A 16,537-nucleotide genomic window follows, 5' to 3' on the forward strand; every position below is an offset into this window, starting at 1 on the left:
AACGATCTCATGGTAAACGAGAAACTCTGACGGCCTTTGCTTTGGATACCCATGATATATTCCTCAGGGTCTGGCAGCCGTGGATAACATACACCCAGCCTTCCAGGTTCGATCAAAAGCTCCTTTCAATTTGAGTGATCTCCCGCTGCACACCCCGTTGGACTCCTCCCCCTCTTTCCCCTCTTCTCTTGGCTCCTTTCCTTTTCCTTTTCATTCAATTTTGCAGCTTTCCCCTAGCTCTTCTCTTATTATGTATAAATGTCTTTAATATTCACCAGGAAATGGGCATGGGTTTGGTGAGGATTGTTATGGCGTGTACACACGATCAGATTTTCCTACGGGAAATGTTAGACGTGAGCTTGTTGTCGGAAAGCCCGACCGTGTGTGTGTTCCATCGGACATTTGTTGTCGGACTTTCCGCCAACAAATGTTGGCTAGCAGGTTCTCAAATGTTCCGCCAACAAATGTTTGTTGTCGGACTTTCCGATCGTGTGTACACAAGTCCGTCGCACAAAAGTCCACGCATGCTCGGAATCAAGTACGAGCCGGAAGCGCTCGGTCTGGTAAAACTAGCGCTCATAATGGAGATATCACGTACGTCTTGTACGTCACTACGTTCGTAATTGTTGGCCAACATTTGTGTGACCCTGTGTATGCAAGACAAGTTGGAGCCAACACCCTTCGAACAAAAATCCACGGTTTTGTTGTCGGAAAGTCCGATCGTGTGTACGGGGCATTACAGTGATCACATCTTATGATTTGTATATCGTATACTTATTTACATAGGCACCCACTCTCTACCAGCTGAACTGTTTTGTGTTCCCTATTAACAAGATTGAGAGTCTAGGTTTAGTCCACCGTGCACTATAGTCTGATGTATTAAGCTTTCTTCATCAAGGATTTAAAGAGGAGGTCTTCCCGCCCCTTTAAAAGTCAGCAGCTACACATACTGTAGCTGCTGACTTTCAACATTAGGACACTTACCTGTCCTGGAGTCCAGCGATGTGGGCATCACAGGCAATCTTCGGATCAGCTGGTCGGGTGCTGCCGTGGCCATTGCTACTAATGGAACCCAGCAGTGTAGCCTTTCGGCTTCACGGCCGGGCCCCTACTGTGCGTGTGCGAAATGTGCTGCGCTCTTTTACTGGCCGGCAGAAGAGGAGGGGGGGACCGAGCTGCTGACATAGATCGCCGTGGCCCAGTCTCCCGGAAATGGGACAGGATACCTGTCCCAATTACGGGACAGATATGCGCTCCCCCCTACCCCCGGAAAGGTGCCAAACGTGGCAACAGAGGGGGGGGGGGGGGGGAAATCAGATGAGCAGAAGTTCCACTGTTGGGTGGAACTCCGCTTTAGGGACCACTGTCAATATGTTATATTGCATTTGAGAATTATGTATAACATTCCTTTTTGCGTCCCTCTGTCAGGATTTTTCCCTTAAGCTATGTTTGATGTAACCATCTCATTGTTGAACTAATCTGTTGAATTTCTTTGCAATAAAATTATTTTGTAAAAGAAAGAGTAGGGCAGCAATGTGGCACTTCTGCCTTGCAGCACTGGGGTTCTCAGTTTGAATCCCAACTAGGAAACTATCTCACAAGGAGTTTGCAGAGGGTTCTTTGGGTACTTTTGTTTTCTCACACACTCCAAAGACATGCTAGTAGATCAATAAGGTACTGTCTAAGTTGTCCCTAATGTGTGTGCTTGTATGTATGCATGCGATAAAGGGCCCTTAGATTGTAAACTCCTTGAGAGCAAGGACTAATGTGAATTTAGAGTATGTAAGGTAAATGGATGTGGAGTTTTCACTGCAGCGGCAGGTACACAATAAATGGCTTCCTCTCCAGAACATTAGTAGGCCTGACAAAGGTGCGAGGCTGCCCCAAAAAGCGCATAACAACGCCCACCCCCCCCTACATATGTCGCCTGTGATGTCATCAGTTGCCACGGAGCCCCAGACGCTTCTCTGTGTTGCTCTGCCTGTTACAGCTGTAGGAGACCAAGAGAACTGCATTCCACCTAGTTAGTTTCTTTGCTCTACTCTGTCCAGCCTGGCCGCCTCTCTGCCAAACTCTGCATACAGACACCAGTCTTTTTCCTCAAGCAGACAATCAGTTCCAGGGTGGACATACTGAACCCAGGCCACTTGATATGCCAGTGTTTTACTGATCACAGTGAGGGCATACATATGTGTCTTTATTAATAAAATCTACACTTAAGTGGTGGCTCCCTCCCTCCCTCTCTCTCTCTCTCTTTTGGCATAAATCCATATAGGCACAGGGAGAACAAAGTCCAAAACTGCAAACTCCATGCAGACAAAGTCCTGTTTGAGAGCTGAATCCAGGATCCCAGGGCTAACCACTAAGTCACTGTAAAAATGTGTGTCCTTGGGACCGAAGATCTCTCCATTTTACAGTGCAGCTCATATGTGGTGCTGCAACAGGGCCAGGATTCATGGTACATGTACCAGAACAGTCTTGAAGGATCTGGGACAGTTGAGGAGGTAAAGAATGCCATCCTCTACTGTCTGGGTTCTACCTGAGGTGAGGTTCTCCCCCTACCGTTTGGTGAGTGTGCCTTCGTATATTATGCACATCCATACATTTTTTCAAATGTAAATATTATTTCTGCATGTGACTGACATGGAATTACCTGTTTGGTGGGTGTTAGACTAGTGAATGTTCCCAAGTTTGATGTGTCTGTGATGACCATGGTCTGTGGGAAGAAACTAGCAGATGCATACTGGGCAACATCTGATTTGTGGCTGTACAGAGCTGCAGAGATAAGATAACAGTTAAGACATGTCTGATTTAGGTTAATATTCTTATTTTCACAGGGCTAAACTCTTACCATGTGGAGACTGGAGCTGAGCCATTGTGGCCATGAAGGGGTTTTGTGTCATGTGACCTTGAACCTGTTGTACTAATGGCTGCTGGTGTGGAGTATGGATTTGCTGGGAGAACTGGACAGGCTGTAATGTTGTCAGACTGCTGCCTACACTGTTGATCACAGGAACACTTTGAGACTGGGATGTAAGACCTGGAACACAAAGCGGATGTGAAGTTAGACCACATTAAACATGATTCAATAATGATATTCTTGAATATGCCATAGGCAGATGTCAGGCAGGTGACTGCCACAAGAGATCCTGGTCTCTAGAAAGGGGAACAGTTAAAGTGTTACTAAACCCAGGATCCTGCATTCACTATATTGGGTCTCCCACAGTACACAGAACATAGAAATGCAATTACTTTATTAAATATAAACTGCTAAATACCTTTTATCATCAGCAGTATATAGCAGTCTTGTGACTTCTATCAGTGTCTGGTTAAAGCTTGTAGGAGGAGTTTTCATTCTACCCTGACTGCCCTAGGAGGCTGCAGGACCCCTGACCCTCTGTCTGGACAGTGCTGGTTGGGCCTGCGCCATTCACATACACCCTCCCAAGAAAAAAAAAACTTTCTAGCAATACACACCAAACTGAACATGTGCAGAGTGCCCCCAAGGCTCTGTTCTATCACCAGATGGATTGGAGACTGTGGAAGAAAGGGAGATTCAGAGAAGACAGGATCAAACAGCCTTTTTACACATTGCAGAGGATTAACCCCTTAGGTTCCACAGTGAGTATAACAAGCATGCTTTACTGCATATACAGACTGATTTTACTGTGCTTACTACATATACAGACTGATTTTACTTAGCTTACTACATATATAGACTGATTTTACTGTTGTGGGTTTAGTAACACTTTAAAGTGCTTGGAAACCTCAGACATGAAATATGAACAAAGCATAAGTATCATTTCTGTCTGCTGCCTCGTTCCTCTGCTATCAGCAATAGTCACTTCTGACAAGATTTCCAGACACCAAGAGAAAAGTGGTGATGGGAGGGATCTCCAGATAAATGACAGCCTCAGCTCTGGTCATGTGTGCTGTGTAAAGGGAGTGTGTCCCTTCCTCCAATCAGCACTCAGAGCTCTCCTCACTGAGCTCTGCAGTATTTAGTTTCAGCTCCCCGCCCCCTTTTTTCTGACAACTCAGACAAGCTTTATGAATTCTGCACTTTGAACAGATGTAGAGACAAGAAGGCTGCAAATAAACAGGTACAACTTATGTAGCAGGACATGTTAATCTCTGTGTATCATCTGAGGATAGTCACTTCACTGGGTACATGGAAAGGTTTACGACCACTTTAATACACAAGTTGGCAAATTTTTAAATTTTAATTAAGACTGAGAGATGCCTGCCTGCCCTTGTTTCTACGTGTCCTATCACTTTAGCCAAAAGATTTCACTAGACCAGAATTTCCTCATCCGTGGTACTCACTCCCACAGTTAAGCCGGCCATAGAATGGATCGTGTCTCAGCCAGTTCAACAGAGACTGGCCAAGATTCGATCCATCTATGGGCAGGCTGGTTGTATCAAAGACGATCCATTGATCTACTTGGGTACAACCAGCCTGTTGTATTTGTATGAAGATGTTTTTTTGCTGTGGAATGCACCTTCCTATTAAAACACCGCTCTGCGCCTTAGGCTGTAGGCTTCCTATGAAAATCAACTAACAATGCATATAAAGTATACAATATATCATGAAATTAATTAATAGATCAAAAAGCAGCTGCTTAAAAAATCCCGTCAACAATCAAGGCAATATGTAAAACTTAAACTCTAAAGTCTCTGTCACTATTGCAGCAGCACTCAAACTGTTCAAAATCAGCAGGTTCAGCATATACAGTTCATGCATGAAGTGATGTGGATAGCGGAGAAGATGACACTTTCACTGTATTCTGTGTAGGGTACTTCCACCTTATGTGAATACCACGTGTGGGGTGACTCCCCCTATGGGAATGTTCTCACCAGAAGTATGGTTACAATGAGCCCTGGTATAAAGCAAGTCTCTCCACCGCTCCACCTCGAACGTCCACCAGGTGTCAGTCACGTTATTGGATGCTCAATTTGAGCCATAAGGGAGAAATGGAATGTCCACATAATATAAAATTGTTTAAAATATAAACCTTTATTCCAAAGAAAGAGATTCCCCCTATTCAAATATGCGTACTAAAATACAATAGTTATAAAGCAATAAAGGACTGGATGATATTTCAATATCATAAAGATGGATGCATTACAACAATCGGAAGTATATGTGGTGACGCTCGCTCGTTGGAGACAGTAGATCTGTTTACACGGTGCGACTAGGTGATTACATCCTCCCACTGCATTTTCTGATTGGTTGCGGTCCTTGTCAGTTCTTTTAAATAGCGCCCCCTTACGTAGTAGATCACGCCCTCAGACGAAGTCCGGAAGTGACGAAACGTGTCAGAGACGTGATCTACGGGAAGTGACGTATGCGTTCCACAAGTTTAAAAACCAGGAAACACACCGCTGCTGTACACAGCGGAGGTCCTCTTCGTTCGAACTGACGGTTGGAACCACATACAGGCACAGTCCTTTATTGCTTTATAACTATTGTATTTTGGTACGCATATTTGAATAGGGGGAATCTCTTTCTTTGGAATAAAGGTTTATATTTTAAACAGTTTTACACTATGTGGACATTCCGTTTCTCCCTTATGGCTCAAATTGAGCATCCAATAGCGTGACTGACACCTGGTGGACGTTCGAGGTGGAGCGGTGGAGGGACTTGCTTTATACCAGGGCTCATTGTAACCATACTTCTGGTGAGTACATTCCCATAGGGGGAGTCACCCCACACGTGGTATTCACATATGGTGGAAGTACCCTACACAGAATACAGTGAAAGTGTCATCTTCTCCGCTATCCACATCACTTCATGCATGAATTGTATATGCTGAACCTGCTGATTTTGAACAGTTTGAGTGCTGCTGCAATAGTGACAGAGACTTTAGAGTTTAAGTTTTACATATTGCCTTGATTGTCAGCCTGTTGTATTATTGACAAGCAATTACTGCTGGCGGCTATAGCCACTAGCAGTAATCATTGTGCTCTGCTGGCCAGGATAATCATTGCCAATAAAGTCAACAATACAGGTACTTTTGTAACCTGCTTTTCCCTCCTCAAGTTTAATTTTTTTATTTTTGCACAAAAGAGTTGTGTCCTTTATTTCTCATACTGGGTCATAATGAGAGTTTCTACAAGGCATTGGTTATATTTTTACCTATTACTAATGTTGATGGTCCAGAGTTGCCGAATGCTTGTCCAAGTGATGCATCTGTGCCGATTGTCATGACACTGGGGAGTGAAGCCATGATGAGGTTCTGTGTCTGTCCAATTGTGTGCTGTCCATGGTCCAGGCTGTGCAGAGCAGTAAGCGTGCTGACGGGTGGAAGGGAGCCTCCTGCTGCTGGAATTAATTTGCTTTCACTGCTCATGAGAGCGTGGCTGTGTTCCAAGTTGGTTGGAGACAGACCATTTTGGTTGCTCACCATGGAGGGTCCTCGCTCACTGGAGGAGTCTTGGGTGTACCGAATGCCTATTGTGAGATAACGTGTTACCATTAATACAAAGCAATTAACTACCACTTTCCCCATTTGTATCAGCTGCAGTGTGTCTCAGTGCATTTCCTTTACAATCATTAGATGTTATTAGAAAACAGAAGAATATGTAAATAATAATTTTGGGAACTACTAATTGGTAGCACTATGACATAAAAACAGAAAAAAAAATATGTGCATTGCTTTCTTCCATAGTAGTTCAAAATCCAATGATAAAGATTATGGTGGTATTGAAAGAAACATGTACTGAGAGCTATCTGCAGTTTGCCATTGAAGAACTCCTTCTGCAAATGCTAGTCACCTGCCTCTCATTCAGTTACTTCAATACTTTCAATTGCTGACCTGAAACATGTATGCAGATTAGGTATCCTGATTTCACTTACTTGGCCTTCTGAAAATGTTATCAACTCTATAATGTAGGTAATGGAATGCATAACTGGTACCACATCAACAAGAACAGAGCGAATTTATGAATGATTAAGACTGTATAATGACCTTTTGAGGTACCATACTTAAAACTTTTTGGAATAAAAAATACTTTTTTGTTTAACATGCACATATACCGTATTTATCGTCGTATAACACGCACCCCAAGTTTAGGGGGGAATTTTAAGGAAAAAAACTTTTAGGAGGGAAGTTTAAGGAAAAAAAAACTTACATTTAAATGCCCATCAATGCAGCCTTATCGTGTCCATCTGCAGCCTTGTCAGTGTCAGTGCAGCCTTGCCCCAGTGTCCATTGCAGCCTTGTCAGTGCAGCTTTGCCCCTAGACCGCTGATGAAGTCCGGATGTGGACGATACACGTGCGGGAGTTCCTTGGACATCACTGCAGCCACCATTACTACTTGACGTTATCCTTTGATGCCATTTTACCTTTATCCCAGCACTAGGGTGTAGTGCTGTGTATGTGAGTACTTGACTTTTAATAAATGTGATCTTCTTAGCCACACAGTGTGCACTATGTACTCTTATTTTTATTGCATGTGAACATGATCATCAATTACTGAGTGCTGCCTTTATATCGTGTGACCATCTGCCCACGCAAGTCTCCATCTTTATCCACTGAGAGTGGTAAATGCTGTTTTGACCCGTCTGTTAGCTCAGGGGTCCATATGCTGAGGTGAGCGGTTTGGCTAGCTGGTGGTGGAATCACGGATGTATAGCACTGCATGGACTGTCATGAGCACTTAGACCACTACAGAGGAGACCTTTTTTCTATCAACTTTTGGATTTAAATCTAAAGGGACTTTTATTAGTAATATTTGAACTTCTGGGTATAGCGCTGCACTGCTTTATTCATCCTTTGCCCCAGTGCAGCCTTGTCAGTGCAGCTTTGCCCCAGTGCAGCCTTGTCAGTGCAGCTTTGCCCCAGTGCAGAATTGTCAGTGCAGCTTTGCCCCAGTGCAGCCTTGTCAGTGCAGCCTTGTCAGTGCAGCTTTGCCCCAGTGCAGCCTTGTCAGTGCAGCTTTGCCCCAGTGCAGCCTTGTCAGTGCAGCCTTGTCAGTGCAGCTTTGCCCCAGTGCAGCCTTGTCAGTGCAGCTTTGCCCCAGTGCAGCCTTGTCAGTGCAGCTTTGCCCCAGTGCAGCTTTGCCCCAGTGCAGCCTTGTCAGTGCAGCTTTGCCCCAGTGCAGAATTGTCAGTGCAGCTTTGCCCCAGTGCAGAATTGTCAGTGCAGCTTTGCCCCAGTGCAGCCTTGTCAGTGCAGCTTTGCCCCAGTGCAGCCTTGCCCCCGTGGTCAGTGCAGCCTTGCCCCCAGTGTCCATTACATGCTTGCCTTGGACAGATCGCCGCCGACATACACAAAGCGTGTAGTTTTAAATATGGCGCCGCGGAGTTCGGAGGGACTCTGTAACTGGGCGGAGCCGAGATACACATAGCTGAGTGTACTCGGCTCTTCTCGTTGCCGCTCACAGTCCCGCCCTATGATGGACATAACATAGGTCCAATGGCGGGACTGGGCGTGACTGTGAGCAGCGCCAGAAAGAGCCGAGAACACTCGGCTATGTGTATCTCGGCTCCGCCCAGTCACTGTGATCTCGGCAGCGCTCGTTCAGCTCCGCCGAGTCCCTCCGAACTCCGCGGCACCATATTTAAAACTACACGCTATGTGAATGTCGGCGGCGATCGCAGCGATCGCTCCGATAGATCGGCGTGTAACACGCACCCACGATTTTCCCCTGATTTTAAGGGGAAAAAAGTGCGTGTTATACGCCGATAAATACGGTAACTAAACAATCCCATTGGGGCCTATTAGTACATAACAACCCAAATCTATTAGTGATTAGTACTAGACTCAAATCTATCCATAACCATACCAGCTTTTACTACAATTTTAAAGTCTTACATTGAACATCTAGAAATGTCAATTTTCCCTAAGCAATACTTTAAAATGTTCAACTTTTTGTCTTGAATCCATCCTGAAAATTAGCAGGACTCCTGTGCATAGAGCCTCATAGCTATAATACTGTAGTGTGCACTGTAAGGCATTCTTGTCTCTGACTGCTAGTCTCACGATATGAATGTCACTACTATGTTGCATATTGTTCTCCTTGCTGGAGAGGAAGCTGTACCTGAGGACCTGCAGAGCAAGGATCTCCCTACTTTTGCTTCATCCATTCTGTGTATCGATGTTTCCTCCACCTCTCTTGCTGCTTTTTGAGTATTCCCCTACCAGTCATCAGGTTTCAACTCTGACATGAAAAATTAAAGTCCTGCCTCTACTGCCATTTTCACACAGAGGGGTTTATTTATTAAAGGCAAATTCACTGTGTACTGCAAGTGCACTTGGAAGGTTGGTGTAGATCTGAGGGGAACATGCAAGGAAAATAAAAACAGCATTTTTTGCTTGTACATGATTGGATGATAAAATCAGCAGAGCTTCCCCTTATTTTAGAATTTCCCCTCAGATTTACAGCGACTGCACTTCCAAGTGCACTTGCAGTGCAGAGTGGATTTGCCTTTTGTAAATCAACCCCAGAGACAAAGTACAGGAATAGGCATGGTAAGCCAAAAATGAGGAAAGGATCATCTGCATGGAGTCTATGGGCAAACCTTTGCCCTCTGCTTGCCTTTTTTGGGACCCAGTTCAGGCCTACTTACACAGATCAGCCATAATTTTAATAAACACTGACAGGGAAAATGAATAACATTGATTATTTCATTACAATGGCATCTGAAAGTGGGTGGGATATATTAGGCGGCAAGTAAACATGTTGTCCCTGAATTTGATGTGTTGAAAGTAGAAAAAATGGGAAAGTGTAAGGATTTGAGGGTCTTTGATAAGGGACAAACTGTAATGGCTAGAGTCAGAGCAACTCAAAAACTACAACTGTTTTGGAAAATCCCTAGTCTGCAGTGGTCAGGACACACCAAAAAAGGTCCAAGGAAGGAAGACCGGTGACAGGGTCATGGGCAGTTAAGGCTTATTAAGGGCACATGGGGAGCAAAGGCTGTCCCATGTAGTCCAATCCAATAGAGGAGCTACTGTAGCTCAAATTGCTGAAAAATGTCATGCTGGTTCGAATACAAAGGTGTCAAAACACACAATGGATCACAGTTTGTTGTGTAAGGGGCTGCGTAGCCGCAGACCAATCAGGATGCCCATGCTGACCTGTGTCCACAGCCAAAAGCAACTACAATGGGCATGTGAGCATCAGAAATGGACCACAGAGCAATGGAAGAAGGTGGCCTGGTTTGAAGAATCATGTTTTCTTTTATCATGGCTAGGTGTGTGTGTGCCACTTACCTGGGGCATTGATGGCACCAGGATGCACTATGGGAAGAAGGCACGCCAACAGAGGCAGTGTGATGCTTTGGTCAATATTCTACTGGGAAACCTTGGCCCTGCCATTGATGTGGATGTTACTTACATCTACCTAACCATTGGTGCTGATCATGGAAACCGTATTCAATTATGGCAATGGCCACTTTCAGCAGGATAATGTTCCCTGCCACACTGCAAAAATGATTCAAGAATGGTTTAAGGAACACAACAATGAGTCTGAGGTGTTGACTTGGCCTCCAAATTCTCCATATCTCCAACTGAACAGCTAATAAACAGTTAAGATCCATAGAGGCCCCACCTAGCAAGATCTGCTACTAATGACTTGGTGCCAGATACCACAGCATACCTTGAGAGGTCTAATGAAATCCATGCCTTGATGGTTTAAGGCTGTTTTGGCAGAAAAAGGGGAACCTACTTAAGATTAAGTGTGTGGTCATAAAGTTATGGCTGATTGGTGTATTTCTCACGGTACAGGTTTCCTTAAAGAAAAGCATAGCTGATAAGGAGGTCTAGCTATCTGCCACAGCAAAAGTGTTGCAGCCCCAAAAAAGACATTATTAAGAAAAGGGTGAACAAATCTTGTAGTGATAGATGTCAATTAAACTCACTGCAGTTTGGTCACATGGCTGCTCTTTTTCAGTAACTTCTACTTAAACCAGTGAAGATACATAGCAGCTGAACGATATGAGGAAAGCCTCATACATATAGATAAGCAAAGGCTGCAAGTACCTGTTGTCTTGGCTGAAGGCAAATCATGTGCCGTTAGGGCAGTTGTGGAGCTCTGCTGACCATTGTAGGTGTCCATTGCTAATTTGTGCCGGAATGCCTCTTCCTTGCGCCTGTTAGCAAACCAATTATAAACTCTCACTTCTGTCACTAAGTTAGAGCCCAGTCCTTGTGCTTGTGATGGCGATACTCCTCTCTGTATGCACTCTGCCCTGGAATAGAGAGACCTTTTTTAAATTAACAAAAATTATATAAAATACTTTTCTTTGTTTAAATAATATATCTGTATTATTAGGCTCTGACGGAAGCAGTCAGTTTCGGGTCAGTGACTTGGTGAATATGTTGACAGGTATGCTCATGGTATAGAGAAAGGCTGTTCCAGAAAAGCCTAATTACCCATGCAATTTATTTTATGACAGATTATCTTTAAAGTGGTTGTAAACCCTTGCACACCACTTTTACCTACAGGTAAGTCTATAATAAGGCTTACCTGTAGGTACAGTGAATATCTCCTAAACTTGCACCGTTTAGAAGATATTCACTGTAACAGCATGTGCCGACGTCATCGGCACATGCGCATTGAAGAAACGGCTTGCTCGTGCCGTTTCTCCAGCTGCTGTTCCGTTACCGGCGGCTCCCGCGTGCATGCCTGGGAATGACGTCATCACGTTTTCAGCCAAGCGCAGCGCTGGAGCCCGTGATACCCGGAAATAACTCCGGGAGACATGTCGCCGGCCACATCGGTGTGCCGGGACCGCTGTGGGGGCTTGGATCTAAGGTAAGTATTTCATAATGTGCTAGTATGCTATGCATACTATTACTATTATTATTATTATTATACAGGATTTATATAGTGGATTTATATTTATTTATATAGTGCCAACAGTGGATTTATATAGTGCCAACAGTTTGCACAACGCCTAACAAAATGAAGGCAGACATTACAGTTACATTACAATTTGGTACAAGAGGAATCAGAGGGCCCTGCTCACTAGAGCTTACAATCAAGGAGGGAGGGTCAATTGATACAAAAGGTAATAACTGTGGGGGATGAGCTGATGGAGAAAGTAAAACAGTGTATTAGTTAAAAGCAGGATAAGCTTCTTTAAAGAGAAGGGTTTTCAGGGATCGTCTAAAGATGGATAGATTAGGGGACAGTCGGACTGATTGGGGTAGGGAGTTCCAAAGGATGGGAGAAGCTCTGGAGAAATCCTGTAGGCAAGCATGGGAGGAGGTGACAAGGGAGCTAGAGAGCAGGAGGTCTTGGGAGGACCGAAGAGAGCGGCTTGGTTGATATTTTGAGACTAGGTTAGTGATGTAGCTTGGGGCAGAGTTATGGATGGCTTTGTAAATTATTGTTAGTACTTAGAATTGTATTCGTTGGGTGAGTGGAAGCCAGTGGATGAATTGGCAGAGAGGGGTGGAGAACACTGAATGGTTGGTAAGGTGAAGGAGTCTTGCAGCAGCATTCATTATGGACTGAAGGGGGGGATAGTGTATGTAAAAGTAGTCCAATGAGGAGTGAGTGACAGTAGTTGAGGCGAGAGATGACCCGGGAGTGAATACTAGCTCATTATGCCTTTGTCTTGCAGGGTTTTTTTTTTCGTGGGTTTACAACCACTTTAATGCCCCGTACACACGGTCGGATTTTCAGACGGAAAATGTGTGATAGGACCTTGTTGTCGGAAATTCCGACCGTGTGTAGGCTCCATTACACATTTTCCATCTGATTTTCCGACACACAAAGTTTGAGAGCAGGCTATAAAATTTTCCGACAACAAAATCCGTTGTCGGAATTTCCGATCGTGTGTACACAAATCCGAAGCACAAAGTGCCACGCATGCTTAGAATAAATAAAGAGATGAAAGCTATTGGCTACTGCCCCGTTTATAGTCCCGACGTATGTGTTTTTTACGTCACCGCGTTCAGAATGATCGGATTTTCCGACAACTTTGTGTGACCGTGTGTATGCAAGACAAGTTTGAGCCAACATCCGTCGGAAAAAATCCTAGGATTTTGTTGTCGGAATGTCCGATCAATGTCCGACCGCGTGTACAGGGCATTAGTAGTTTATTATCTCTCTGTATAAGTTTATTAAGAGGGAGAAAGTTCAAGTTATGCTTTAACTCAGCGGTTCTTAATTGATCAGCAACTCAAGCCGGGTACACACTATAGTTTATTTTTTTGTGCAATCCAGTGGGTTGCATGAAAAAAAACTGACAGCTCTGGCTGGAGTCACTGTACTAACCATGCAAGGTTAGTCCAGCAATCTACCCCACTGAGCTGCTGTGTTCTGACAGGGAGACAGCTACCCCGCCAGAACACTCTGATCAGTGCTCTCTGCCATTGGCTGAGAGTGCTGATAGGGAGTTGGTCGGCTGCTGGTTTTTCAGCATGCAGGTCTGACAGAAGCCGGCCAGACCGACATAAACATGGGCAGAATGTCGGCTGTTTTTTGTCTCCCGGCGTTCTGCTCATGTGTACAGGGCTTTACTCTGTATGTTTGCTCATGGGCTGTATATTGTCAACATCAGTGAGGATTAAATCATGTAACATCCCTTACTATATGTTATTCTCCCCATATATTTCCTATAGACTTAATGGCCAATAGGCATATTTCATAAATTGTCCAGATATGAGAATCAGAAGTCCAAGCTGCTATCACTTGCCCAAAATTACCTAAATGACCCACTCTGTCTCCAAAACATAAAGCACTGTTGTAAGAATCATAAGGTATAACTGTGAGAGGCATTATAAGGAACCATAGGATTGCAGAAAGATCATGTAATAAGAAAAACATGTGGCCTGGCATTGTTGATCTCCTGTAATTTCTAGCTGCATGGTTGTTATGCTGATCACCTGTCTCCATGGAGTTTAGCATGTGGACCAGACCTGTCTGGAGGAACGCTGGGGATGCCATGCAAGCATAGCAGCTGTGGCAACCTACACTGACAAGCCAGGCAAACGCACGCCTGGAGGGATGCTGAGGATGCTGTGCAACAGTTGATGGGTGCAGGATGTGTGTGCTGGTGAACGGCTTCCTGTGTCTTACTGGCTTTATATCCTAATTTACATACCAGGAAGTCATGAACTTCCTATGAAACACACAAGGGGCTAAGGTAAGGCCTTGTTCTAAAAATCAAAGAAAGCTTTTATTTTTCTGCAACAGAGGTACATTAATGGTATATCATAGCTCACAACTGCCCCTGATTTTGAACAAAGTTCCTCTGTCCCTCTTTCTCAGTCATTTGTCACTCATTTTGGTCTGATTTATATAGTTGTATTAAAAAAAATGCACTTTTTATCTTTCAAAAAGTATTTCCCAGTGCTAAACCTTTCATCCAATTTCTAAATTGCTGCATTTGTAAATTTAAAAAGCCAATATAAATGAAGACTAGTGATAAAAAAAAAAACACTTGTGGGTTTAACCATTTTTTTAATGTATAATTCTCCTTTAAGGGGGCGTGAGGTGGGTGTGTCCTATACCTACATACTTTTGCTAATAGGTGTCTCTTATTCCCATCTCAAAACATTGGGGGGTATGGTATATAGGTACATAAGGAATTTAGAAAAAAAGGGAGGGGGAATTAGCATTTAAAGTGGCTTAAAAGGTCATTTTAGAATTAAAATAATAAAAGTGTGATAGTTATACTCACCTGCTCTGTGCAATCGTATTGCACAGAGCGGCCCCAAACCTCCTCTTCTGGGGTTTCCCACCAAGCACTCTTGACTCCTCCTCTTCTGTGTCTGCCCCCCTAGCGAGAGCTTGCTAGGGGAGCAGATGTGCAGGCTCGAGCCCAGTTACATAGTGCTTTGTTGCACCATGAAAATATGAGATGTATCCTGTCTAAAGAAGTTTGAATTATATTTTCACTATTGCAAACATTTTTGTTTCATTTGTAGCATAGAACTAATTTATGAAGTAAGTTACATCATAAAATACATAGAACTCCCAGGATAGTTGATGTACACATATTCAAGTGCATTTAATCTTCCTATTTTAAAGCAACAGGGTGAGCAGTATTCCAATAGGTGATGGCACATGGATGGGGATTTGACCTTTTTCCTTTTGGATGGGAAAAAGCTATGTATTAACTGGACATTTCATGGACTTTCAGTAGAACTTTTTTTCAGTTTAAATAATTATACATACAATTTATGAAATTGTATTTATATATAATTTTTAACACTGAGTGCTTCCTTACATTTGCATATATAGACCTAATCAATGGCAAAGAAATGTGCCTAGACTTTTGCACACATCAACTTGATGAAACTACCTACTAACACAGGTTCTTTTAGAAGCTTCTGCACTGATTTCAAATAGGATGACTGTACAAGGTTAAATGACTAGGCATCTTTAAGGTTTCTACTATGAAGCTTTTGGTATAGTTTACTAAGTTTGAGGAATATTAGGGATATGTTGCAACCTTTTACCTATTACATTCCTCTACAAGTGCTTCACGCTCCTCTTTGCTGGGATTTTTCTGTCTTTCATATGCCTGAAAAAGGATGTGCTGTGAAGCTGGCCCCCACTTGAAGCGGTTCCTTCTCATTTTTTTATTTGGCACTTCATCACAGGAGATGTCATCAGTCATCAAAGTGTGTCCTGCATGTGTGAACTCTAAAAAAAAAAGAAAGAAAGAAATGGATATGAGAGCTTGAATATCATTATATCGCCTAAACAAGGTGACTTTTACATTGTATTATGTGTACCAGTGTCACAGACACATGGATAAAGGTATACTTACGCCTTGCTACTTCTCGCTGTTTTGCCACATACCAAGTGTACAGTGCCGCTCTTTTCTGCGTTTTCATGGGAGTACCTTTGTTAAGGTGCTGGGATAGATGAGACTGGTTGAGTCCTGTGGTGTCTACCACCTCCCGTTGTGGAATATTGTGCTGTTGCAAGTAAGATTTCACTAGCTTGGCTACATGCCATGAATCCTCCCTGCAAGGTAGCAATCATACTGGTTAGTATAGAAGTAGTAGTGGTAGAGATGGTTAGGAAAGTAGTATTAACAGCCAGATTACATATTAGAACAGGGGTTAACAGGCAAAAATTTAATGAGGGTAAAAGTCCACTTTAAAGAGAACTAGCAAAAGTGTATCCATTTGCATTCACTGGCATAGTCCCTTCTTTACCCAATCTCTGGTTGAGTGAGGGCAGAAACAGAGGGCGGTACATACTTCTAGGATAGAATGTATACAGTGGAGACAGGTGCACTATAACATGTCAAAATGTATGGAATGTAGAGCAATGTGTACAGGGTGGAGCGGGATGTGTGTCTGGGAGTCATTAGTGTACAAAGTAATGCTGAGTGCAGTACAGCATATTTGTGGCGGCCAGTAATGCAGGGCGCAGGGGCGCCGCCCCCCCTCTTAATGCATCCAGCCCCCCAATCTACATGCGGGGGGGCAGACACATGTATAGGGAGGGGGGCGCCCCGAGCTCATCCAGTTGTGTGACAATAGCGAATGAATTGCCATTTTCTTCCTGATTCTCCTCCTGGCAAGTCATGAGACCTGTCACTCGATTGGCTGAAAGGAG

At 43.7% G+C, this 16,537-nt stretch overlaps 1 protein-coding gene across 2 annotated transcripts in view; it reads right to left on the reverse strand.

Moving 5' to 3' along the window:
• Positions 1-16,537, reverse strand: part of HNF1A (HNF1 homeobox A) — a 55,075-nt gene that overhangs the window by 8,276 nt on the left and 30,262 nt on the right. The window contains exons 2-8 of one of the 2 annotated variants that reach the window (XM_073629280.1): positions 15,738-15,937; positions 15,424-15,610; positions 10,990-11,198; positions 6,140-6,454; positions 3,478-3,537; positions 2,852-3,040; positions 2,654-2,775 (exon numbers count right to left, since the gene is read on the reverse strand). In XM_073629280.1, coding sequence (XP_073485381.1) covers positions 2,654-2,775; positions 2,852-3,040; positions 3,478-3,537; positions 6,140-6,454; positions 10,990-11,198; positions 15,424-15,610; positions 15,738-15,937 — 1,282 coding nt within the window. The remainder of the gene's footprint in view (positions 1-2,653; positions 2,776-2,851; positions 3,041-3,477; positions 3,538-6,139; positions 6,455-10,989; positions 11,199-15,423; positions 15,611-15,737; positions 15,938-16,537) is intronic. The other variant, XM_073629282.1, reaches the window with a different exon arrangement.

This window comes from Aquarana catesbeiana, linkage group LG01 (genome assembly GCF_042186555.1).
Source record: "Aquarana catesbeiana isolate 2022-GZ linkage group LG01, ASM4218655v1, whole genome shotgun sequence".
NCBI classification, from domain to species: Eukaryota; Metazoa; Chordata; class Amphibia; order Anura; family Ranidae; genus Aquarana; species Aquarana catesbeiana.